The following is a 25,684-nucleotide window of genomic DNA, read 5'->3' on the forward strand; positions in this document are numbered from 1 at the left end:
ATGTCAGAGCATTGGCCTGGGTTACTAGTCCAGTAACATTACACCATCTACCCTATGCCTGTGAGGTGTGACTATGGGAGCTGAGGGGCATTGCCCTGGCGGTTATGGGGTTAATGTGTGATTTGCCCTGGTTGTTATGGGGTTAACTGGCACTGAACCAGGCTCCATGCCAATTCACCACAAGCCGCTCCGTTACCACAAAACACAAAACACGTGGCAGGCTTGGCGGGCTTTATGCAGATCAGCAGTGGAATGTGGGCGTGGTCTGCAGATGGACCGTCCAATCACCACCGCGGCATCCACGTGGGCCCACCTCATTGTCACCGGGTTGGCCACTTGCCGGCGAACGTCCTCCCGCCATGCAAATGAGCTGCTCGCGTCTGTCCAGTGGCGGCGCTATGCAGATTGCGGGGCGGGGAGGCGGGACTTGTTCTGACCAATGGGAGGGCGGGGAGTACCAAGGCAACCCGGGCCGCAAACACACAGGGGGGAAGGCCATAGCAACTGCCCTTAGCAACCGGGAGCCATGGCAACGGCCCATAGTGACCGGCCTGGAGCAGGCGCGGCGGCTGCTTCTGCAAACAGAAGCTCGAGGCCGCTCCCGCCTCATAGGCCGCGGAATCCCGGAGCTCAGACCCCGGACAGCCCGGCACCCAGACCCGGGATAGCCGCCTGAGCCCGGACACCGACACACCTAGCCCGGACAGCCCGGCACCGACACCCAGGCCCCGAATCCCCGGACTCCCCCCCTCGGTCCCGTCTGACAGGCCCCGGACCCAGAGCCCGGGATCCTCCCCCCGGATCGGTGCGCGGGGCGGCGCGGCCGGAAGCTCCCCCCTCTCTCTCTCTCTCTGTCCGGAAGCGGAGCGGCGGCTCCCCGGGCTCAGAGATGTTCAAGAACACTTTCCAGAGCGGCTTCCTCTCCATCCTCTACAGCATCGGCAGCAAACCCCTGCAGATCTGGGACAAGAAGGTGAGCGGCCCGGGGAGGGAGAGGCCGAGGCGCCACCGCCAGGCCCGGGGGGGGGGGGGGGGGTGGTGTGGGAAGGTAGGCCTCAGGCCTCCCCCGGGCCTCGGGCTGTCCTGGGCGCCGGGCGGGATGTGTCTCTTCCCCCCGGCAATGGGGGAGCAGCAGCTCGATTCCCCCTCCCCAGTCAAACTATACAACCACCAGCTGCGTTTATGTAGCGCCTGTGAGCCAGTGAGTGGCCATCAGGGAGATGTTGGGTCAGATCAGCAAAGGGTTGGTCAAAGATTTGATTTATTATTGTTGCATGTATTAACATACGGTAAAAAGTATTGTTTCTTGCGCGCTATACAGACAAAGCATACCGTTCATAGAGGAGATGGTGCAGAATGTGGTGTTACAGTCATAGCTAGGGTGTAGAGAAAGATCAACTTAATGCAAGGTAAGTCCATTCAAAAGTCTGACAGCAGCAGGGAAGAAGCTGTTCTTGAGTCGGATGGTACGTGACCTCAGACTTTTGTATCTTTTCCCATTGGGAGAATATGGAAGAGAGAATGTCATGGATGCGTGGGGTCCTTAATTATGCCGGCTGCTTTGCCGAGGCAGCGGGAAGTGTAGACAGAGTCAATGGATGGGAGGCTGGTTTGTGTGATGGATTGGGCTACATTCACGCCGTTTTGTAGTTTCAAAGAGGGAGGTTTTAAGGAGGATCTCAGTGAGCGAAACGCAGATTAAAGCAGCGTGGAGAGAGTGAGATGTCGGTCGGTGAGTGGCTGGAAGGAGCCAAGGCGTTCAAGTCGGCGTTGGGCACTCACTTGAACGGACTCAACATGCCGGTGTACAGGGGAGCAGCGCTGAGATGTGATGCTAGCTTGGAGAGCTGGTACACCACATGATGGCCCGAATGGCCTCCTGTGTAGTAACAATTCAGAGTTATGGGGGTTTCAGAAGCTAACGGGGTGAAGGATGGACGTAGGAGAGTGGGGCGAATAGGAGCATCACCAGGAGGCAATGGCCAAGTGGTATTATTGCTGGACTATTAATCCAGAAACTCAGCTAACGTTGATGGGACCCGCCACGTCAGGTGGTGGAATTTGAATTCAATAAAAAATATCTGGAATTAAGAATCTATTGATGACCGTGAAACCATTTTCGCTTCTCGGTCTTTTGGCTAAGATCAAGTGTGGTATCGGCAGTCCTGCATTTGGTTGAAGTCATGAGGTTCCGCTGAGGCTTCATTTGAAGCAATTTTCTAAAGTCCCATCTAGGCCTTTTGGCTAAGATACAAATGAGATCAAGCTTTGGAGGAAGTGCAGTGCCTGCTCCAATCAGCTTGGATCAAGTAGATCAAGCCCGAGTGCAATGCCTGTCTTGTCAGCTTGGATCTGGAATGTCTCACTTGTTGAGACTTTGAATTGGACTTTGGATTTAAATTATAATTTGGGTGGCACAGTGGTTAGCACTGCTGCCCCACAGCGCCAGGGACCCAGATTCGATTCCCAGCTTGGGTCACTGTCTGTGTGGAGTTTGCACGTTCTCCCAGTGTCTGCGTGGATTTCCTCCAGGTGCTTCGGTTTCCTCCCACAGTCCAAAGATGTGCAGGTTAGGTTGATTGGCCATGCTAAATTGACCCTTAGTGTCAGGGGTATTAGCTAGGGTAAATGCATGGGGTTATGGAGATAGGGCCTGGATGGGATTGTGCTCGATGCAGACTCAATGGGCCGAATGGCTTCCTTCTGCACTGTAGGATTCTATGATTCATTGTTGATTGTCAAAAAAACCCATCTGGTTCACTAATGGCCTTCAGGGAAGGAAATCTGCCGTCCTTACCCAGTCTGGCCTGCAAAGCCAACAGCAATGTGGTTGACTCTCAACTGCCCTCCAAGGGCAATTAGGGATGGGCAATAAATACTGGCCAGCCAATGACACCCATGTCCCATGAATCAATAAAAAAGGATCTAAGCTGCAGGGGTTTAGAACCTGCATCTGTAAAGATAAATAGAGGTGGACGGTGTGGTCAAACGTGTTAAACATTGCGGATGGATGGGGCGAGAGGGTTTTCCTCTTTTCACAGGCACATAGCATCTTCTGTGACTTTTAAATTAGAGCCCTTTTGGTAAGATTTGAGGGGAAATTAGGATTTTCTTTTCACACAGTGGGTTGTGGGGGTCTGGAACTCTCAGGGTAGTAGAGAAACCCTTAGCTAAAGGTATCTGGAGTTGGCACCTCCAGTGCTGTAACCTGCAGGGCTATGGACCAAATGCTGGAAAGTGGGATTAGGCTAGGTGGCACGTTTTTTGTCAGGCACAGACATGATGGGCAGAGTGGCTTCTTTCTGTGATTCAATGGAGCCCTGGAAAAGGTGGCTACAGATCTGGGAGGTGACAACACATTCAAAGACTTGAGAGATGGAATGGTAATTTGCAACAACAGTGGGGCCTCAGGTTTGTTTTGTTTTGAGGAGGGGGGATGATGTTGGCAGATTCAAAGAGAGGGACACTTCCTTCAGGAAGAAACTGTTAATATTGCTTAACATGCAAACCAGGAGGAGGGTGCTTTGCTCAGCAGTATCATGGGAATTATATCAAGGGAGCAGGAGGTGGGTCTCATGGATATGGTGAGCAGGAGCGAGGTAGAAGAGAAACTAGAGAATAATGTGAGTTTAGGTCTCGGGCAGGGGGAGATTTAGAGGAGGTTTGGCCAGGTGGGTCAAAGTAAGCATGCAGGTACAGCAGGCAGTAAAAAGGGCAAATGGTATGTTGGCCTTCATAGCGAGAGGATTTGAGTATAGGGATAGGGATGTTTTGCTCCAATTGTATAGCACATTGGTGAGGCCAAACCTGGAGTATTGTGTGCAGTTTTGGTGTCCTTATCTGAGGAAGGATGTCCTTGCTATAGAGGGAGTACAGCGAAGGTTTACCAGGCTGATTCCTGGGATGGCAGGTCTGTCATATGCGGAGAGACTAAGTCGGTTAGGATTTTATTGACTGAAATTTAGAAGAATGAGAGGGGATCTCATAAAAACTGATCATTCTAACAATGTTTTCTAACATTGGGAAAGAATGTTCCCAATGGTGGGTGAGTCCAGAACTAGGGATCATAGTTTGAGGATAAGGGATAAACCTTATGGAACTGAGGTGAGGAGAAATTTCTTCACCCAGAGGGTGGTGAATGTGTGGAATTCACTCCCACAGAATGTAGTTGAGGACAAAATGTTGGATTTCAAGAAGAAATTAGATATAGCTCTTGGGGCTAAAGGGATCAGGGGGGAGGGGGATCAGGGTATTTAATTCCGTGATCAGCCGTGATCAAAATGAATGGCAGAACAGGCTTGAAGGGCTGAATGGCCTCCTCCTGCTTCTAGTTTCTGTGAGCTGGTGGAAGGGAGGAAAGCAGCAGAGACAGCTGCTTCCATTGTCTCAATCTTAGTGACAAAGCTCCATGATCTCCTCTCAATTGTTATAGGAGTTACAGGTGGGGAAGAGGGATTTATTAAGATGATCCTGGAACAGTGAGAAGCTTTAGAGATGATCCTAACTGCCCTCAATGGCCTAGCAAGGCATTCAGACCAGCGGCAATTAAAGATGGGCAACAAAAGCTGGTTTTGTCAGTGATGCTCCCATCACATGAAAGAAGTGAAGAGAATTGGCCTTGCCTGTGATTTGTACAGTGGCTATAGTGAGACCATGTGAGATAGAGGACTGTGGAGTGGCCGTGAATATGGACCAGGGAGGATAAGAGGAGAGGTAACATGTTGGAGGCTGATCTCATCGAGGATGAGGAGTTGTTTGGAGCACATGGTGAGGGAGGAAAGCACTGATGTAAGATATTCTGGTCAGTAATCCCTTGGATGGAGCTGGTCTGATATGTTGAGGATTTTATTGGGTTGAAGAATAGTCACTAAGCTACCGGGGTCACCATAATCCGGGTTGGTGAAATGAAAGTGAGAAGGCACAGAACACACAGGCTGGAGCAGGAGGGATCTGGTCTAACCTGATTATTGCTCTGCTCTGTTCCAAAGCTGGACAAGAACTCAGTCCCCAGATTGACACGTGCTTTCTGTAAGCTTTACATTATGATATCACGGCCAGGTTAGCAATGTATCTGGGGGAAGGTTATATCACCCCAAGCTGGGTTGTGCCAGGAGGCCCATTGTCCAATGTTGATACCTCGTGCAGGTTGGTTAAAGCCCTGTCTCTGTTAGGTCAGTTTAAGCTGCGATCCTCCTGTCCTTTCCCCAGTGCTGAACAAGCTGGGGTAGTCAGGGCATTGTTAATGATCACCACAGTGTCGGTAAGCCAGGGCAGGCAGGGGCTGCCACTGAAGGCTGGCAGTGACTGAAGAAAAGCAGGGTGGCACAGTGGTTAACATTGCTGTCTCACAGCGCCAGGGACCTGGGTTCAATTCCTGGCTTGGATCACTGTCTGTGTGGAGTCTGCACGTTCTCCCCGTGTCTGCATGGGTTTTGTCCAGGTGTTCCGGTTTCCTCCCACAGTCCGAAAGACGTACTGGTCAGGTGAATTGGCCATGCTAAATTCTCCCTCAGTGTACCCAAACAGGCATCGGAGTGTGGTGACTTGGGGATTTTCACAGTAACTTCATTGCAGTGTTAATGTGAGCCTACTTGTGACACTAACAAAATAAATACATTTTCACTGTCTGCTGCTGTAATTCTGGTGGCAACCTCTGAAACTGGCTCCTCAGAGCCACCCAGTCACTGGAGCCTGTAACTATGTTGAGCTGGTTGACATGGCAAAGTTAGATGGGGAATATTGCTGGAGCAACTTCCAATGGTAAACATTAACAGAATTATGCTCTGTGCTTTGGTGAAAATAAATTCTCTTTGTCTGTAAATCTGTAATAAAAACAGAAAGTGCTGGATGAACTCAGCAGGTCTGGCAGCTCTGTGGAGAGAGAGATACAGAGTTAACATTTCAAGTCCCTGGCTATTTCTCACCTAGGTTTATTGCAGTGAACTGCAGTGACTACATCTGGCTGGAAGGAGGACTGTGTGCTCCCTGCTCAGTTCTGGCTGACTGGGTTTCTGTATCTCTCAATGCTGGTTATCATGAAGCAGTAACACTGCCTTGTAGCGCCACTGAACCTGGGTTACTGTGCCGTTTGCTCCCTCCCCCTTCCCTGTCAGTGCTGGGAGAGGTATCAACTGCGCTGGGGAATTCCATCAGGACATGTCAGTCCTGTTGACACCACCATAGTGGGTTGGATCTCAAATGATGGCGAGATGGAGTACAGGAAAGAGATTGAGAATCTGGTGGGATGACAATAATCTCTCCCTCAATGTCAGTAAAACGAAGGAGATAGTCACCGACTTCAGGAAATGTAGTGGAGAACATTCCCCTTTCCATATCAACGGGGATTAAGTGGAAATTGGTCGAGAGCTTCAAGTTTCTGGATGTCCAGATCACCAACAACCTGTCCTGGTCCCTCCACACCGCGCTATGGTTAAGAAAGCTCACCAATGTCTTTACTTAGGGGGCTAAGGAAATTTGACATGTCTGCTTTGACTCCAATTTTTACAGAAGCATTCTATCCGGATGTATGGCGGCTTGGTATGGGCTCCTGCTCTGTCCAAGACCGCAGGAAACTACAAAGTGTCGTGAACGAAGCCCAGTACCTCACGCACACCAGCCTCCCATCCATTGACTCTGTCTGCACTTCCCGCTGCCTCGGCAAAGCAGCCAGCATAATCAAGGGTGCCACGCACTCCGGACATTCTCTCTTCCATATCTTCCGTCGGGAAAAAGATACAAAAGTCTGAGGTCACGTACCAACCGACACCAGAATAGCTTCTTCCCTGCTGCTGTCAGACTTTTGAATGGACCTACCATATATTAGGTCGATCTTTCTCTACACCCTAGCTATGACTGTAACACTACATTCTGTACCCTCTCCTTTCCTTCTCCCCTACGTACTCTCTGAACAGTATGTTTTGTATAGTGCGCAAGAAACAATACTTTTCACTGTTTCCCAATACATGTGACAATAATAAATCAAATCAGTCACCATCTTCATGCTTCAGTGAACAGGAAGTATGTTTACCTTTCCTCAGCTCCTGCTTAGTGCTTACTCTCCCTCTGTGAAGTGACTGTGGCTGTCTTGTTGTGTAACAGCCAGTGAGGACACGATCTACTTTCGTTCAATTGGACTGATTAATATAATGTAAAGTGTCTACAGCATGTTCACTTTTGATACTAGTTGCTGCCAGATCGGAAACTCTGGACCCAGGAGGAGAGGCAATGGCATAGTGGTGTTGACGCTGGACTAGTAATCCAGAGACTCAGCAAGATGTGGGGACCTGGGTTCAAATCCACCAAGGCAGCTGTTGAAATTTGAATTCAGTAAAATTCTTGAATGATGACCATGAAGCCATTAACTAAACTGGTTCACTATTGTCCTTTTAGGGAAGGAAATCTGCCATCCTTACCTGGTCTGGCCCACATGTGACTCCAGATCCACAGCAATGTGGTTGACTCTCAAATGCCCTCTGGGATGGAGGGCAGTTAGGGTTGGCCGACAAATACTGGCCCAGCCAGCGATGCCCATAACCATAAAATTGAGTTGAAAGAAGAAATCCATTTTAAGGTTTAATTTGATTTATTATTGTCACATATATTAGTGTACAGTGAAAAGTATTGTTTCTTGTGCACTATACAGAGCATACCATTCATCGAGAAGGAGAGCGTGCAGAATATAGTGTTACACTCATAGCTAGGATGTAGAGAAAGATCAGCTTAATGTGAGGTAGGTCCATTCAAAAGTCTGACAGCAGCAGGGAAGAAGCTGCTCTTGAGTCAGTTGGTACATGACTTCAGACTTGTATCTTTTTGCCGATGGAAGAAGTGGAAGAGAGAATGTCCGGGGTGCGTGGGGCCCTTAATTATGCTGGCTGCTTTACCGAGACCAGTGGGAAGTGTAGACAGAGTCAGTGGATGGGAGGCTGGTTTGGATTGGGCTACATTGGGTCCTTTGTAGTTTCTTGCAATCTTGGACAGAGCAGGAGCCTGGTTTTATTTGAATGTCTTTGCACTGTAATAATGCTGCAATTCTATTTCGTTCTAGGTGAGGAACGGCCACATAAAAAGAATTACAGACAATGATATCCAGTCTCTGGTTTTGGAGGTTGAAGGAACTAATGTGAGGTGAGTTGTGCAGATGCTGTTCCGTTTAATCTGGCAGTGAGCTCCCTCGTAACCTGAATTAGGAGCTCAGTCACACAGAGAGCCCCCTCCTTCACTCTCATGTGGGGGGAGGGGGGGGGGATGTGCTTGGGGCAATCAAGGATGTTGGGAGTAGAATAATCCCTGGTAATATTCTGAAGGTTTGGTTAGGATTTGAAGATTACAGCCCAGGTGAGTTTGAACATTAATAACTGTGTCCCTCCCCGGAGACTAATCCGGATAGTCTCACAGGATAAACTGTCTATTCGGAATCTATTTGCAGATTTGTGGGACACGGCTTTGAGCTTCAGTATGAGTCTGAGCTGATACTAACTATGACCCCCAATCCCTTCCAGCACCACATACATCACGTGCCCGGCAGATCCGAAGAAGACTCTGGGTATCAAGCTGCCCTTCCTGGTGATGATCATCAAGAACTTGAAGAAATATTTCACCTTCGAAGTCCAGGTGAGAGTGAAGGTTGTGCCCTCAATCCTGACACCAGGACAGCGGACCACGTGGGGAAGGCAGGGGAGGGGTGGGGGAGACACAGTGAGTGCTCAGACTGTTGTGAAACTGTGTCAGACTAACACTCCAACCCTGACAGCCTGCCACCCCCACTCAGTCCTGACTGCCTGACCCCCCCGCCCCCCCCACTCAGTCCTGACTGCCTGACACCCCCCCCCCCACTCAGTCCTGACTGCCTGACCCCCCCGCCCCCCCCACTCAGTCCTGACTGCCTGACCCCCCCGCCCCCCCCACTCAGTCCTGACTGCCTGACACCCCCCCCCGCCCCCCCGCCCCCACTCAGTCCTGACTGCCTGACCCCCCCGCCCCCCCCACTCAGTCCTGACTGCCTGACACCCCCCGCCCCCACTCAGTCCTGACTGCCTGTGCTGTATTTTCCCAGGTTCTGGACGATAAGAATGTCCGTCGGCGTTTCCGAGCCAGTAATTACCAGAGCACAACTCGAGTGAAGCCCTTCATCTGCACCATGCCCATGAGGCTGGACGATGGCTGGAATCAGATTCAGTTTAACCTGTCCGACTTCACCCGCCGAGCCTATGGTACCAATTACATCGAGACACTGCGAGTGCAGGTGAGGTGGGGAGGGAGGACTGTGCTGAGGTGGGGAGGGAGGACTGTGCTGAGATGGGGTAGAGGGCGGGGGGAGTGTTGGGAGGAATGGCAGGAGCAGAGGAATTGCTGCTATTTCCAGGCTGTGGGATGCCAGGATTAAGCAGTGGGGTGGGGTTGGGTTGGTGCTGGGGCCTATTAACTGCTTAAATAGGCACAGAGGAGCTGGGAGCAGGAGTAGGCCATTTGGCCCCTCAAGACCAAAACTGTCCCCAGTATTTCAGATATGCTCCCACCAACACCCTGTACAGCTGCCGTAAAACGTCCTATTTTTATATTCCATTCCCCTTGTAATAAACACCAACGCTTCATTTGCCTTTCTAATCACTCGCTGCTCCTGCAGACTAACTTTGTGTGATTCCTATAACAGGACACCCTCAATATCACAGAGTTCTGCATTCGCTTTCCATTTAAATAATATACGGCTTTTCTGTGCTTACTGCCAACATAATAGTGTCTTTTTAAAAGTAGAACATGTTGTGTTTGATTCTGGGAAGCAAGCTTTGGGAATTAAAGCCTTAGAGAGGGTGCAGAGGAGATTTACGCGAATGGTTGCAGGGATGAGGGAGTACAGTGTGTTATAATCTGGTTAGAAACCAGTCATAGTTCAATGTAGCCAAAGTTTAAAATTAGAACATAGAACAGTACAGCACAGAACAGGCCCTTCAGCCCACGATGTTGTGCCGAGCTTTATCTGAAACCAAGATCAAGCTATCCCACTCCCTATCATCCTGGTGTGCTCCATGTGCCTATCCAATAACCGCTTAAATGTTCCTAAAGTGTCTGACTCCACTATCACTGCAGGCAGTCCATTCCACACCTCAACCACTCTCTGTGTAAAGAACCTACCTCTGATATCCTTCCTGTATCTCCCACCACGAACCCTATAGTTATGCCCCCTTGTAATAGCTCCATCCACCCGAGGAAATAGTCTTTGAACGTTCACTCTATCTATCCCCTTCATCATTTTATAAACCTCTATTAAGTCTCCCCTCAGCCTCCTCCGCTCCAGAGAGAACAGCCCTAGCTCCCTCAACCTTTCCTCATAAGACCTACCCTCCAAACCAGGCAGCATCCTGGTAAATCTCCTCTGCACTCTTTCCAGCGCTTCCACATCCTTCTTATAGTGAGGTGACCAGAACTGCACACGATATTCCAAATGTGGTCTCACCAAGGTCCTGTACAGTTGCAGGATAACCCCACGGCTCTTAAACTCCAACCCCCTGTTAATAAAAGCTAACACACTATAGGCCTTCTTCACAGCTCTATCCACTTGACTGGCAACCTTTAGAGATCTGTGGATATGGACCCCAAGATCTCTCTGTTCCTCCACAGTCTTCAGAACCCTACCTTTGACCCTGTAATCCACATTTAAATTTGTCCTACCAAAATGAATCACCTCACATTTATCAGGGTTAAACTCCATTTGCCATTTTTCAGCCCAGCTTTGCATCCTATCTATGTCTCTTTGCAGCCTACAACAGCCCTCCACCTCATCCACTACTCCACCAATCTTGGTGTCATCAGCAAATTTACTGATCCACCCTTCAGCCCCCTCCTCTAAGTCATTAATAAAAATCACAAAGAGCAGAGGACCAAGCACCGATCCCTGCGGCACTCCGCTAGCAACCTGCCTCCAGTCCGAAAATTTTCCATCCACCACCACCCTCTGTCTTCGATCAGACAGCCAGTTACCTATCCAATCGGCCAACTTTCCCTCTATCCCACACCTCCTCACTTTCATCATAAGCCGACCATGGGGGACCTTATCAAACGCCTTACTAAAATCCATGTATATGACATCAACTGCCCTACCTTCATCAACACACTTAGTTACCTCCTCAAAAAATTCTATCAAATTTGTGAGGCACGACTTGCCCTTCACGAATCCGTGCTGACTATCCCGGATTAATCCGCATCTTTCTAAATGGTCGTAAATCCTATCCCTAAGGACCTTTTCCATCAATTTACCAACCACCGAAGTCAGACTAACCGGTCTATAATTACCAGGGTCATTTCTATTCCCTTTCTTAAACAGAGGAACATCATTCGCCATTCTCCAGTCCTCTGGCACTATCCCCGTGGAGAGCGAGGACCCAAATATCAAAGCCAAAGGCTCTGTAATCTCATCCCTTGCCTCCCAAAGAATCCTAGGATATATTTCTTCAGGCCCAGGGGACTTATCGACCTTCAGTTTATTCAAAACTGCCAGGACATCCTCCCTCTGAACATCTATTTCCTCCAGCCTATTAGCCTGTAACACCACCTCTTCCTCAAAAACATGGCCCCTCTCCTTGGTGAACACTGAAGAAAAGTATTCATTCATCACCTCGCCTATCTCTACTGACTTCATACACAAGTTCCCACTACTGTCCTTGACCGGCCCTAACCTCACCCTGGTCATTCTTTTATTCCTCACATGAGAGTAAAAAGCCTTGGGGTTTTCCTTGATCCGACCCGCCAAGGACTTCTCATGTCGCCTCCTAGCTCTCCTAAGCCCCTTTTTCAGCTCATTCCTTGCTAACTTGTAACCCTCAATCGAGCCATCTGAACCTTGTTTCCTCATCCCTACATAAGCTTCCCTCTTCCTTTTCACAAGACATTCCACCTCTTTCGTGAACCATGGTTCCCTCACTTGGCCATTTCCTCCCTGCCTGACAGGGACATACCTATCAAGGACATCCAGTATTTGTTCCTTGAAAAAGTTCCACTTTTCATTAGTTCCTTTCTCTGACAGTTTCTGTTCCCAACTTATGCCCCCTAATTCTTGCCTAATCGCATCATAATTACCTCTCCCCCAATTGTAAACCTTGCCCTGCCGTACGGCCCTATCCCTCTCCATTGCAATAACAAAAGACACCGAATTGTGGTCACTATCTCCAAATTGCTCTCCCACAACCAAATCTAACACTTGGCCCGGTTCATTTCCCAGTACCAAATCCAATGTGGCCTCACCTCTTGTCGGCCTATCCCCATATTGTGTCAGGAAACCCTCCTGCACACACTGCACAAAAACTGCCCCATCCGAACTATTTGACCTACAAAGGTTCCACTCAATATTTGGAAAGTTAAAGTCCCCTATGACAACTACCCTGTGACCCCCACACATAATCCATAATCTGCTTAGCAATTTCTTCCTCCACATCTCTATTACTATTTGGGGGCCTATAGTAAACTCCTAACAACGTGACCGCTCCTTTCCTATTTCTAACCTCAGCCCATATTACCTCAGTGTGCAGATCCCCCTCGAAGTGCCTTTCCGCAGCCGTTAAACTATCCTTGATTAACAATGCCACTCCTCCACCTCTTTTACCAGCTTCCCTACACTTAGTGAAACATCTATACCCCGGAACGTCCAACAACCATTCCTGTCCTTGTTCTACCCACGTCTCCGTAATGGCCACAACATCGTAGTCCCAAGTTCATCTAGCTTGTTCCGGATGCTCCTTGCATTGAAGTGGACACACTTCAACCCACCTTCCTGTCTACCAGTACCCACCCTTGACCCTGATACCTTCCCCAATACCTCACCACCCTCACTGACTTATCCCACTTATCAGGGTCAAGGGTGGGTACTGGTAGACAGGAAGGTGGGTTGAAGTGTGTCTACTTCAATGCAAGGAGCATCCGGAACAAGGTAGATGAACTTGGGGCGTGGATTGGTACTTGGGACTACGATGTTGTGGCCATGACGGAGACGTGGGTAGAACAAGGACAGGAATGGTTGTTGGACGTTCCGGGGTATAGATGTTTCACTAAGTGTAGGGAAGCTGGTAAAAGAGGTGGAGGAGTGGCATTGTTAATCAAGGATAGTTTAACGGCTGCGGAAAGGCACTTCGTGGGGGATCTGCACACTGAGGTAATATGGGCTGAAGTTAGAAATAGGAAAGGAGCGGTCACGTTGCTAGGAGTTTACTATAGGCCCCCAAATAGTAATAGAGATGTGGAGGAAGAAATTGCTAAGCAGATTATGGATATGTGTGGGGGTCACAGTTGTCATGGGGGACTTTAACTTTCCAAATATTGATTGGAACCTTTGTAGGTCAAATAGTTTGGATGGGGCAGTTTTTGTGCAGTGTGCGCGGGAGGGTTTTCTGACACAATATGTGGATGGGCCGACTAGACGTGAGGCCACATTGGATTTGGTACTGGGAAATGAACCGGGCCAAGTGTTAGATTTGGTTGTGGGAGAGCAATTTGGAGATAGTGACCACAATTCGGTGTCTTTTGTTATTGCAATGGAGAGGGATAGGGCCGTACGGCAGGGCAAGGTTTACAATTGGGGGAGGGGTAATTATGATGCGATTAGGCAAGAATTAGGGGGCATAAGTTGGGAACAGAAACTGTCAGAGAAAGGAACTAATGAAAAGTGGAACTTTTTCAAGGAACAAATACTGAATGTCCTTGATAGGTATGTCCCTGTCAGGCAGGGAGGTAATGGCCGAGTGAGGGAACCATGGTTCACGAAAGAGGTGGAATGTCTTGTGAAAAGGAAGAGGGAAGCTTATGTAGGGATGAGGAAACAAGGTTCAGATGGCTCGATTGAGGGTTACAAGTTAGCAAGGAATGAGCTGAAAAAGGGGCTTAGGAGAGCTAGGAGGGGACATGAGAAGTCCTTGGCGGGTCGGATCAAGGAAAACCCCAAGGCTTTTTACTCTTATGTGAGGAATAAAAGAATGACCAGGGTGAGGTTAGGGCCGGTCAAGGACAGTAGTGGGAACTTGTGTATGAAGTCAGTAGAGATAGGCGAGGTGATGAATGAATACTTTTCTTCAGTGTTCACCAAGGAGAGGGGCCATGTTTTTGAGGAAGAGAAGGTGTTACAGGCTAATAGGCTGGAGGAAATAGATGTTCGGAGGGAGGATGTCTTGGCAGTTTTGAATAAACTGAAGGTCGATAAGTCCCCTGGGCCTGATGAAATGTATCCTAGGATTCTTTGGGTGGCAAGGGATGAGATTGCAGAGCCTTTGGCGTTGATCTTTGGGTCCTCGCTGTCCACGGGGATGGTGCCAGAGGACTGGAGAATGGCGAATGTTGTTCCTCTGTTTAAGAAAGGGAATAGAAATGACCCTGGTAATTATAGACCGGTTAGTCTTACTTCGGTGGTTGGTAAATTGATGGAAAGGGTCCTTAGGGATGGGATTTACGACCATTTAGAAAGATGAGGATTAATCCGAGATAGTCAGCACGGATTCGTGAAGGGCAAGTCGTGCCTCACAAATTTGATAGAATTTTTTGAGGAGGTAACTAAGTGTGTTGATGAAGGTAGGGCGGTTGATGTCATATACATGGATTTTAGTAAGGCGTTTGATAAGGTCCCCCATGGTCGGCTTATGATGAAAGTGAGGAGGTGTGGGATAGAGGGAAAGTTGGCCGATTGGATAGGTAACTGGCTGTCTGATCGAAGACAGAGGGTGGTGGTGGATGGAAAATTTTCGGACTGGAGGCAGGTTGCTAGCGGTGTGCCGCAGGGATCAGTGCTTGGTCCTCTGCTCTTTGTGATTTTTATTAATGACTTAGAGGAGGGGGCTGAAGGGTGGATCAGTAAATTTGCTGATGACACCAAGATTGGTGGAGTAGTGGATGAGGTGGAGGGCTGTTGTAGGCTGCAAAGAGACATAGATAGGATGCAAAGCTGGGCTGAAAAATGGCAAATGGAGTTTAACCCTGATAAATGTGAGGTGATTCATTTTGGTAGGACAAATTTAAATGTGGATTACAGGGTCAAAGGTAGGGTTCTGAAGACTGTGGAGGAACAGAGAGATCTTGGGGTCCATATCCACAGATCTCTAAAGGTTGCCAGTCAAGTGGATAGAGCTGTGAAGAAGGCCTATAGTGTGTTAGCTTTTATTAACAGGGGGTTGGAGTTTGAGCTGTGGGGTTATGCTGCAACTGTACAGGACCTTGGTGAGACCACATTTGGAATATTGTGTGCAGTTCTGGTCACCTCACTATAAGAAGGATGTGGAAGCGCTGGAAAGAGTGCAGAGGAGATTTACCAGGATGCTGCCTGGTTTGGAGGGTAAGTCATATGAGGAAAGGTTGAGGGAGCTAGGGCTGTTCTCTCTGGAGCGGAGGAGGCTGAGGGGAGACTTAATAGAGGGGTATAAAATGATGAAGGGGATAGATAGAGTGAACGTTCAAAGACTATTTCCTCGGGTGGATGGAGCTATTACAAGGGGGCATAACTATAGGGTTCGTGGTGGGAGATACAGGACGGATATCAGAGGTAGGTTCTTTACGCAGAGAGTGGTTGGGGTGTGGAATGGACTGCCTGCAGTGATAGTGGAGTCAGACACTTTAGAAACATTTAAGCGGTTATTGGATAGGCACATGGAGCACACCAGGATGATAGGGAGTGGGATAGCTTGATCTTGGTTTCAGATAAAGCTCGGCACAAAATCGTGGGCCGAAGGGCCTGTTCTGTGCTGTACTGTTCTATGTTCTATGTTCTATGACTTCTGGACTACAACTCCTTTTCCCACTCCCCTGACAAATTAGTTTAAACCCTCCTGAAGAGCCGTATCAAATTTCCCTCCCAGGATATTGGTGCCCCTCTGGTTCAGGTGCACCCCGTCCTGTTTGTACAGGTCCCACCTTCCCCAGAATGTGTTCCAATTATCCACGTATCTGAAACCCTCCCTCCTACACCATCCCTGCAACCACATGTTTAACTGCACTCTCTCCCTGTTCCTCAACTCGCTATCACGTGGCACCAGCAACGTACCAGAGATGACCACATGTTTTGTCTTGGCTCTCAGCTTCCAGCCCAGCTCCAGAAATTCCTGTTTTAAATCCCCGTCCCTTCTCTTACCTATGTCATTGGTACCAATGTGTACCACGACTTGTGACTGTTTCCCCATCCCCTTCAGAATCCGGAAAACACGGTCTGAGACGTCACGGACTTTGGCATCCGGTAGGCAACATACCATCCGTTCCAAAATTCTAGCTACTTATAAAATAAAATCACCAAGCCCCAAAATTCCATGGTTTTAAACAAAATACACAGAAAAATCAAACAATTATGATATTTATCTTGAGCTCTAATATTCACTCAAAAGCGTCTCCAATCTGGAATGCCTCAATAACTACTCCCTCCTGATGGTTCAATCTCTCTTCCTGAGACCTGGTTCTATAAGATCCACATAGCTGTGCTCTTCTAATTATAGCTCTTCTAATTAGCAGCACGTTTCCAACTCTTACATAGCCTGCTGGCTTTGCTAAGCTCGCAGTGTTCCTGTGTTTCTGCAACTTGTAGTCTCCCCGCTTCACTGAGCTAAAAGTTGCTCCCTGAGCATCTCTCAGCCCTAAACCCCTCCAGCACAGAATTAGCTTCCTAATGCTATCTTATCAACTGTCCAGGGACTTCTCATGAGCCCCATCTCAGGCAGTGGTGTAGTGGTATTGTCATGGACTTGTAATCCAGAGACTCTCAGTAATACTCTGGGTTCACATCCCACCACAGCAGATGGTGAAATTTGAATTCAATGAGAAATCTGAAATTAAATGTCTACAGATGACCATGGCACCATTGTCGATTGTCAGAAAAACCTATCTGGTGCATTAATGTCCTTTAGGGAATGAAATCTGCCGTTCTTACCTGATCTGGCCTACATGTGACTCTAGACCCACAGCAATGTGGTTGACTCTTAACTGCCCTCTAAAGTGGCCCAGCAGGCAACTCAGTTCAAGGGGCAATTATGGATGGGCAACAAATGCTGGTCCAATCGGCAATGCCCACATCCCATGAAATATTAAAAAAAGGACACCTGTGTGAGCTGCAAACCATATGAGGTCCAAACTGAAACCAGGGAACCTTCTTAAAATCCACCCATCTCCATGGCCACGTAGCCTTTCAGGATTTCCCGAATGCTTTTAAACTAATTAAAAACCGTCTAAACAAGAGACTTGGGAGGTTGGGGTTGTTCTCGGAGTCATAGAGCTTTACAGCACAGAAAGGGGCCCTTTGGCCATTGTGTCTGCATCAACCACCAAGCACCTATCTATTCTGATTCCATTTTCCAGACAAGACTTGCTCTGTAGTCTTGTATGCTATAGCATTTCAAGTGCTCATCTAAATGCTTCTTAAATGTTGAGGGTTCCCGACTCTACCACCCTCACAGGCAGAGAGTTCCAGATTCTCATCGCCCTCTGGCTGAAAAAGTTTTTTTTCAAATACTCTGCCCCTTACCTTAAATCTATGCCCCTGTTTATTAACTGCTACTGAGGAGAAAAACTTCTTCCCATCTACCCTATCTGTTTCTCATAATTGTGTACACCTCAATCGGGTCCCTCCTCAGCCTTCTCTGCTCTCAGGAAAACAACCCCGGCCTAACCAGCCTCTCTTCATAGCTGAAACACTCCAGCCCAGGCAGCATCCTGGTGAATCTCCTCTGCACCCTCTCTAGTGCAATCACATCCATCCTATAGTGTGGCATACACCCCAAGCAGCCTCTGGTGCTCTGTACTTCCTGGCATCTGACCATTCATTGTATGTTCCCTTGCCTTGTTAGTCCTCCCAAAAGTATCACCTCGCTCTTCAGGGTTCAATTCTATTTCCCACTGTTTTGCTGATGACCAGTTGGTCAATATCGACCTGTAATCTAAGGGTTTTCTCCTTGCTTTTTACCACACCACCAATTGCCGTGTCATCTGTGGACTTGCTGATCACAACCCACCCATCCTCCCAACATTAACGCCTAGATCATTAATGTACACGGCAAACAGCAAGGCACCCAGCACTGATCCTGCAGTACACCACTGGACATAGGCTTCCTGGAATATTGTGTGCAGTTTTAGTCGCCTAATCTGAGGAAGGACATTCTTGCTGGGAGGGAGTGCTGGGAAGGTTTATCTGGCTGATTACTGAGAGGGCGGGACTCATGTGAGTTTTTTTAGAACTGAGATGAGGATCAAAGGATCTGGGGGAATGCGGGAACAGGTTACTGAGTTGGATGATCAGCCATGATCAAAATGGATGGCAGTGTAGGCTTGAGAGGCTGAATGGCCTACTCCTATTTTCTATGTTTCTCTTTCCTGTTTTTTCCCTTCTTGAATAATGGTACCACATTAGCTGTCCTCCAGTCCTCTGACACCTCTCCTTGGCCAGAGGGCATTTGAAAATTAGTGTCAGAGCCCCTGCAATCTCCTCCCTTGTTTCTCACAGCAGCCAAGGATACATCTCTTCTGGGCTGGGGATTTATATACTTTCAATCCTAAAGCCGCTAACATCCCTTCCCACTCAATCTTACACTTGAACAGATTATCACAGTTCCCCTCCCTGTCTTTTATAACCACATTATCCTTCTCCATAATGAACACATGCAAAATACTCATTTAATACCTCACCTACATAGAATCCTACAGTGCAGAAGGAGGCCATTCGGCCCATCCAGCCTGCACCGACCACAATCCCACCCAGGCCCTATCCCTATAACCCCATGCATTTACCCCAGCTAGTCCCCTGATACTAAGGGTCAATTTAGCATGGCCAATCCACCTAACCCACACATCTTTGGACTGTGGGAGGAAACCGGAGCACCCGGAGGAAACCCACGCAGACACGGGGAGACTATGTCTCCACACAGTGACCCAAGCCGGGAGTCGTTTCAGTTCCACACACATGGCCATTGTGGATCCTACTCTTTCCCCGAGTTATCCTCTTTCCTTTAATATGCTTATAAAACACCTTGGGATTTTCCTTTATTTTGCTCGCCAGTGTTTTTTCATGGCCCCTCTACACTTTCCTAATTTCTTTCCTACCCACTCCCTGCATGTTCTATACTCCTCTGGGGCATCCACTGTTTTGAGCCCCCTGTAACTGCCATGAGCCTCCCTTATTTTCCTTATCCATTCCTGTATTTCTCGATGTCCAGGGTTCTCTGGACCTTTTGGTTCTGTGTTTCTTCCCACTCCACTATGGCCAGATCCTGTCTTATTCCATTAAAATCAGCCTTCTTCCAGTTTAGAACCTTAAATTGTGACCCATTGTGTCTCCGATCCAGATCCTTCCTCGTTAAGATGCAGTGTGTTGATTCAATTCTCACTGAAGCTGGTTAAAGCTTTTCCTATTTACTTCCCAGATTCATGCAAACTGTCGGATCCGCCGTGTTTACTTCTCTGACAGGCTGTACTCTGAGGATGAGCTCCCAGCAGAATTCAAACTTTACCTACCTGTACAGAATAAAGCTAAGGTGAGTCTGTTGTTAAACTTGGACTCCTGACATTATTACAGTAAGAAGTTTAACAACACCAGGTTAAAGTCCAACAGGTTTATTTGGTAGCAAAAGCCACACAAGCTTTCGAGGCTCTGAGCCCCTTCTTCAGGTGAGTGGGAATTCTGTTCACAAACAGAACTTATAAGACACAGACTCAATTTACATGAATAATGGTTGGAATGCGAATACTTACAACTAATCCAGTCTTTAAGAAACAAAACAATGGGAGTGGAGAGAGCATCAAGACAGGCTAAAAAGATGTGTATTGTCTCCAGACAAGACAGCCAGTGAAACTCTGCAGGTCCACGCAACTGTGGGAGTTACAAATAGTGTGACATAAATTCTGATTCTAGGATCGCATGATAAAGACTCAGGAGGAAAAAAGCAGAAATATTTATGTGAAATAGTGTGACATAAACCCAATATCCCGGTTGAGGCCGTCCTTGTGTGTGCGGAACCTGGCTATCAGTTTCTGCTCCGCGACTCTGCGCTGTCGTGTGTCGCGAAGGCCGCCTTGGAGAACGCTTACCCGAATATCAGAGGCCGAATGCCCGTGACCGCTGAAGTGCTCCCCAACAGGAAGAGAACAGTCTTGCCTGGTGATTGTCGAGCGGTGTTCATTCATCCGTTGTCGCAGCGTCTGCATAGTTTCCCCAATGTACCATGCCTCGGGACATCCTTTCTTGCAGCGTATCAGGTAGACAACGTTGGCCGAGTTGCAAGAGTATGTACCGTGTACCTGGTGGATGGTGTTCCCGAAGATACACAAGGCAAACACACCCGGCCGTCCCATCGTATCGGGCAATGGGACCCTGTGCGAGAACCTCTCCGGCTATGTCGAGGGCATCCTGAAACCCATTGTACAAAGAACCCCCAGCTTTTGTCGCGACACGACGGACTTCCTACAGAAACTCGGCACACATGGAGCAGTTGAACCAGGAGCGCTCCTCGTCACAATGGATGTCTCAGCACTCTACACCAGCATCCCCCATGACGATGGCATTGCTGCAACGGCCTCAGTGCTCAGCGCCAACAACTGCCAGTTTCCAGATGCAATTTTACATCTCATCCGCTTCATCCTGGACCACAATATCTTCACCTTCAACAACCAGTTCTTCATCCAGACACACGGAACAGCCATGGGGACCAAATTTGCACCTCAATATGCCAACATCTTCATGCACAGGTTCGAACAAGACTTCTTCACCGCACGGGACCTTCAACCGGTGCTATACACTAGATACATCGATGACATTTTCTTCCTTTGGACTCATGGTGAACAATCACTGAAACAACTCTATGATGACATCAACAAGTTCCATCCCACCATCAGGCTCACCATAGACTACTCTCCGGAATCGGTTGCATTCTTGGACACGCGCATCTCCATTAAGGACGGTCACCTCAGCACCTCACTGTACCGCAAGCCCACGGATAACCTCACGATGCTCCACTTCTCCAGCTTCCACCCTAAACACGTTAAAGAAGCCATCCCCTACGGACAAGCCCTCCGTATACACAGGATCTGCTCGGATGAGGAGGATTGCAACAGACACCTCCAGACGCTGAAAGATGCCCTCATAAGAACAGGATATGGCGCTAGACTCATTGATCAACAGTTCCAACGCGCCACAGCGAAAAACCGCACCGACCTCCTCAGAAGACAAACATGGGACACAGTGGACAGAGTACCCTTCGTTGTCCAGTACTTCCCCGGAGCGGAGAAGCTACGGCATCTCCTCCGGAGCCTTCAACATGTCATTGATGAAGACGAACATCTCGCCAAGGCCATCCCCACACCCCCACTTCTTGCCTTCAAACAACCGCACAACCTCAAACAGACCATTGTCCGCAGCAAACTACCCAGCCTTCAGGAGAACAGTGACCAAGACACCACACAACCCTGCCACAGCAACCTCTGCAAGACGTGCCGGATCATCGACACAGATGCCATCATCTCACGTGAGAACACCATCCACCAGGTACACGGTACATACTCTTGCAACTCGGCCAACGTTGTCTACCTGATACGCTGCAAGAAAGGATGTCCCGAGGCATGGTACATTGGGGAAACTATGCAGACGCTGCGACAACGGATGAATGAACACCGCTCGACAATCACCAGGCAAGACTGTTCTCTTCCTGTTGGGGAGCACTTCAGCGGTCACGGGCATTCGGCCTCTGATATTCGGGTAAGCGTTCTCCAAGGCGGCCTTCGCGACACACGACAGCGCAGAGTCGCGGAGCAGAAACTGATAGCCAGGTTCCGCACACACAAGGACGGCCTCAACCGGGATATTGGGTTTATGTCACACTATTTCACATAAATATTTCTGCTTTTTTCCTCCTGAGTCTTTATCATGCGATCCTAGAATCAGAATTTATGTCACACTATTTGTAACTCCCACAGTTGCGTGGACCTGCAGAGTTTCACTGGCTGTCTTGTCTGGAGACAATACACATCTTTTTAGCCTGTCTTGATGCTCTCTCCACTCCCATTGTTTTGTTTCTTAAAGACTGGATTAGTTGTAAGTATTCGCATTCCAACCATTATTCATGTAAATTGAGTCTGTGTCTTATAAGTTCTGTTTGTGAACAGAATTCCCACTCACCTGAAGAAGGGGCTCAGAGCCTCGAAAGCTTGTGTGGCTTTTGCTACCAAATAAACCTGTTGGACTTTAACCTGGTGTTGTTAAACTTCTTACTGTGTTTACCCCAGTCCAACGCCGGCATCTCCACCTCCTGACATTAACCAGGGCTGTGATGGTACCAGCACAACTTTACTAACTGTGATGGGCAGATTGACAGGAGGTGGGATATACATACTGGCGCAGAGAGAGAGAGATGCTGGTGATGTAATAATAAATTGTGTTCAGTTTGTGTTTGGTGGGGAAAGTATTGTAAAAACCATCAGGCCAGTGCTGCAGAGAGTGGACTTCCTGCTTGTTCTGGGTGCACTTACCTCCCACCATTCATGTAAAAGTAGCCAGCACCTATCTCTTGGTTAGGAACTCCTCCAGTATTGCTTCCCTCACCCCTGAAGTGAAGATCGATGTTCTGAATGCGTTGGGGGGGGGGGGGGGGGGGGGGAGAGGAGTTGGTTTAAACCAGTGTTTGCCAGTCTGTTACACCATGCAACCTTGTGCATCACTCCCCCCAGCCAAAACAAAGCCCCCAATTGTGGGTGATATTCCAAAACTCAGTTATTTTAATATTTAATCAGTTTTTTAAACATTTATCTACCCCACAACATTCTTGTTTGCTTTTTCCTTTCTCTCAATGTTTGTGTATGGGACGGGACAGGAAGATACCTGACGGCTGCCCTGGGCAGGGGGTGGACATCATGTGGAGATGCCGGCATTGGACTGGGGTAAACACCAGTAAGAAGTCTCACAACACCAGGTTAAAGTCCAACAGGTTTATTTGGTAGCACAAGCCACTTGCTTTCAGAGCGCTGCTCCTTCGTCAGGTGAGTGGGATTTCAGTTCACAAACTCAATTTACAAAATAATGGTTGGAATGTGAGTCTTTACAGGTAATCAAGTCTTAAAGGTACAGACAATGTGAGTGGAGAGAGGGTTAAGCACAGGTTAAAGAGATGTGTATCGTCTCCAGCCAGGATAGTTAGTGAGATTTTGCAAGCCCAGGCAAGTCGTGGGGGTTACAGATAGTGTGATATGAATCCAAGATCCCGGTTGAGGCCGTCCTCGTGTGTGGAACTTGGCTATCGGGCTCTGCTCAGCGACTCTGCACTGTCGTGAAGGCCGCCTTGGAGAACGTTTACCCAAAGATCAAAGGCCGAATGCCTATGACCGCTGAAGTATTCCCCAACAGGAAGAGAACACTTGCCTGGTGATTGTCGAGCGGTGTTCATTCATCCGTTGTCGTAGCGTCTGCATGGTCTCCCCAATGTACCATGCCTCGGGACATCCTTTCCTGCAGCGTATCAGGTAGACAACGTTGGCCGAGTTGCAAGTGTATGTACTGGTGGATGGTGTTCTTGTGAGCTGCAGGAAAGGATGTCCCGAGGCATGGTACATTGGGGAGACCATGCAGACGCTACGACAACGGACGAATGAACACCGCTCGACAATCAGCAGGCAAGACTGTTCTCTTCCTGTTGGGGAACACTTCAGCGGTCACGAGCATTCGACCTCTGATCTTCGGGTAAGCGTTCTCCAAGGCGGCCTTCACGACACCCGACAACGCAGAGTCGCTGAGCAGAGCCCGATAGCCAAGTTCCGCACACGAGGACGGCCTCAACCGGGATCTTGGGTTCATGTCACACTATCTGTAACCCCCATGACTTGCCTGGGCTTGCAAAATCTCACTAACTGTCCTGTCTGGAGACAATACACATCTCTTTAACCTGTGCTTAACCCTCTCTCCACTCACATTGTCTGTACCTTTAAGACTTGATTACCTACAAAGACTCACATTCCAACCATTATTTTGTAAATTGAGTTTGTGTCTTTATATGCCCTGTTTGTGAACTGAAATCCCACTCACCTAACGAAGGAGCAGCACTCCGAAAGCTAGTGGCTTGTGCTACCAAATAAACCTAAAGATGTAATGAGTGCAGTTGACAGAGGGGAACCGGTGGATGTGGTGTTTTTAGATTTCCAGAAGGCATTCGATAAGGTGCCTCACAAAAGGTTGCTGCAGAAGATTAAGGTACACGGAGTTGGGGGTAAAGTGTTAGCGTGGATTGAGGATTGGCTATCTAACAGGAAGCAGAGAGTTGGAATAAATGGGTGTTTTTCTGGTTGGCAGTTGGTGACTAGTGGCGTGCCGCAGGGATTGGTGCTGGGGCCTCAACTGTTTACCATATACATAGACGATCTGGAGGAGGGGACCGAGTGTAGGGTAACAAAGTTTGTGGATGACACAAAGATGAGTGGGAAAGCGAATTGCGTGGAGGATGCGGAAAGTCTGCAGAGAGATTTGGATAGGCTAAGTGAGAGGGCGAGGATCTGCAGATGGAGTGTAACGTTGACAAGTGTGAGGTTATCCACTTTGGAAGGAATAATAGTAAAATGGACTATTATTTAAATGGTGAAAAATTACAACATGCTACTGTGCAGAGGGTCCTGGGGGTCCTTGTGGATGAATCGCAAAAACTCAGTTTGCAGGTGGTCAAGAAGGCAAATGGAATGTTGGCCTTTATCGCAAAGGGGATGGAGTATAAAAGCAGGGAGGTCTTGCTGCAATTGTACAAGTTACTGGTGAGGCCGCAACTGGAGTAGTGTGTGCAATTTTGGTCCCCTTATTTGCGGAAGGATGTATTGGCCTTGGAGGGAGTACAGAGAAGGTTCACCAGGTTGATACTGGAGATGAGGGGGTTAGCTTATGAGGAGAGATTGAGTAGGTTGGGCCTGTACCCGTTGGAGTTTAGAAGGCTGAGGGGAGATCTTATGGAGACATATAAGATAATGAAGGGGCTAGACAGGGTAGAGGCAGAGAGATTCTTTCCACTTAGAAAGGAAACAAGAACTAGAGGACACAGCCTCAAAATAAGGGGGTGTCAGTTTAGGACAGAGTTGAAGAGGAACTACTTCTCTCCGAGGGTAGTGAATCTCTGGAATTCTCTGCCCATTGAAGCAGTGGAGGCTCCCTCGTTAAATATGTTTAAGTCGCAGGTAGATAGATTTCTGATCAATAAGGGAATTAAGGGTTATGGGGAGTGGGCGGGTAAGTGGAGCTAAACCACTATCAGATCAGCCATGATCTTATTGAATGGCGGGGTAGGCTCAAGGGGCTAGATGGCCTACTCCTGCTCCTATTTCTTATGTTCTTAAACCTGTTGGACTTTAACCTGGTGTTGTGAGACTTCTTACTCGGGGGTGGACAGACAGGAATGACTGAGTCATGCTGAGCAAAGAGCATTGTGTTGGTGAATTTTACACACACCAATCCCTTGCTTTGGGGAGGTGAGGACTGCTGAGATCTAAATCTGTCCTAAATATTTCTCTCTACAGTGAGGAGCAGGATGAAGCTTCCGTGTATTGTCAGAAGTCCAGCACCCTCCCCTCTCTTCAGTACCATCACTTTCCCCAACGCGGAGAAACACAAAGTAAATGTTTTGTATATTTTCATTTAATATAAACCCAGTGATTTAAACTGTTTGTTGTTGATTTTGCTTTCAATATTGTACCTTTTATCTGAAATAAACTTTCTTATACCTGA

At 48.3% G+C, this 25,684-nt stretch overlaps 1 protein-coding gene across 1 annotated transcript; it reads left to right on the plus strand.

Moving 5' to 3' along the window:
• The first annotated feature begins 443 nt into the window (after nucleotides 1-443).
• Nucleotides 444-25,684, plus strand: cfap20 (cilia and flagella associated protein 20). Its single transcript, XM_078230523.1, has 6 exons — nucleotides 444-973; nucleotides 8,048-8,127; nucleotides 8,502-8,613; nucleotides 9,056-9,244; nucleotides 19,365-19,475; nucleotides 25,477-25,684. Exons 1-6 carry the CDS (start codon nucleotides 890-892, stop codon nucleotides 25,477-25,479), a joined length of 579 nt encoding a protein of 192 aa, XP_078086649.1. The 5' UTR covers nucleotides 444-889; the 3' UTR covers nucleotides 25,480-25,684.

Source organism: Mustelus asterias, chromosome 2 (genome assembly GCF_964213995.1).
Source record: "Mustelus asterias chromosome 2, sMusAst1.hap1.1, whole genome shotgun sequence".
NCBI lineage: Eukaryota > Metazoa > Chordata > Chondrichthyes > Carcharhiniformes > Triakidae > Mustelus > Mustelus asterias.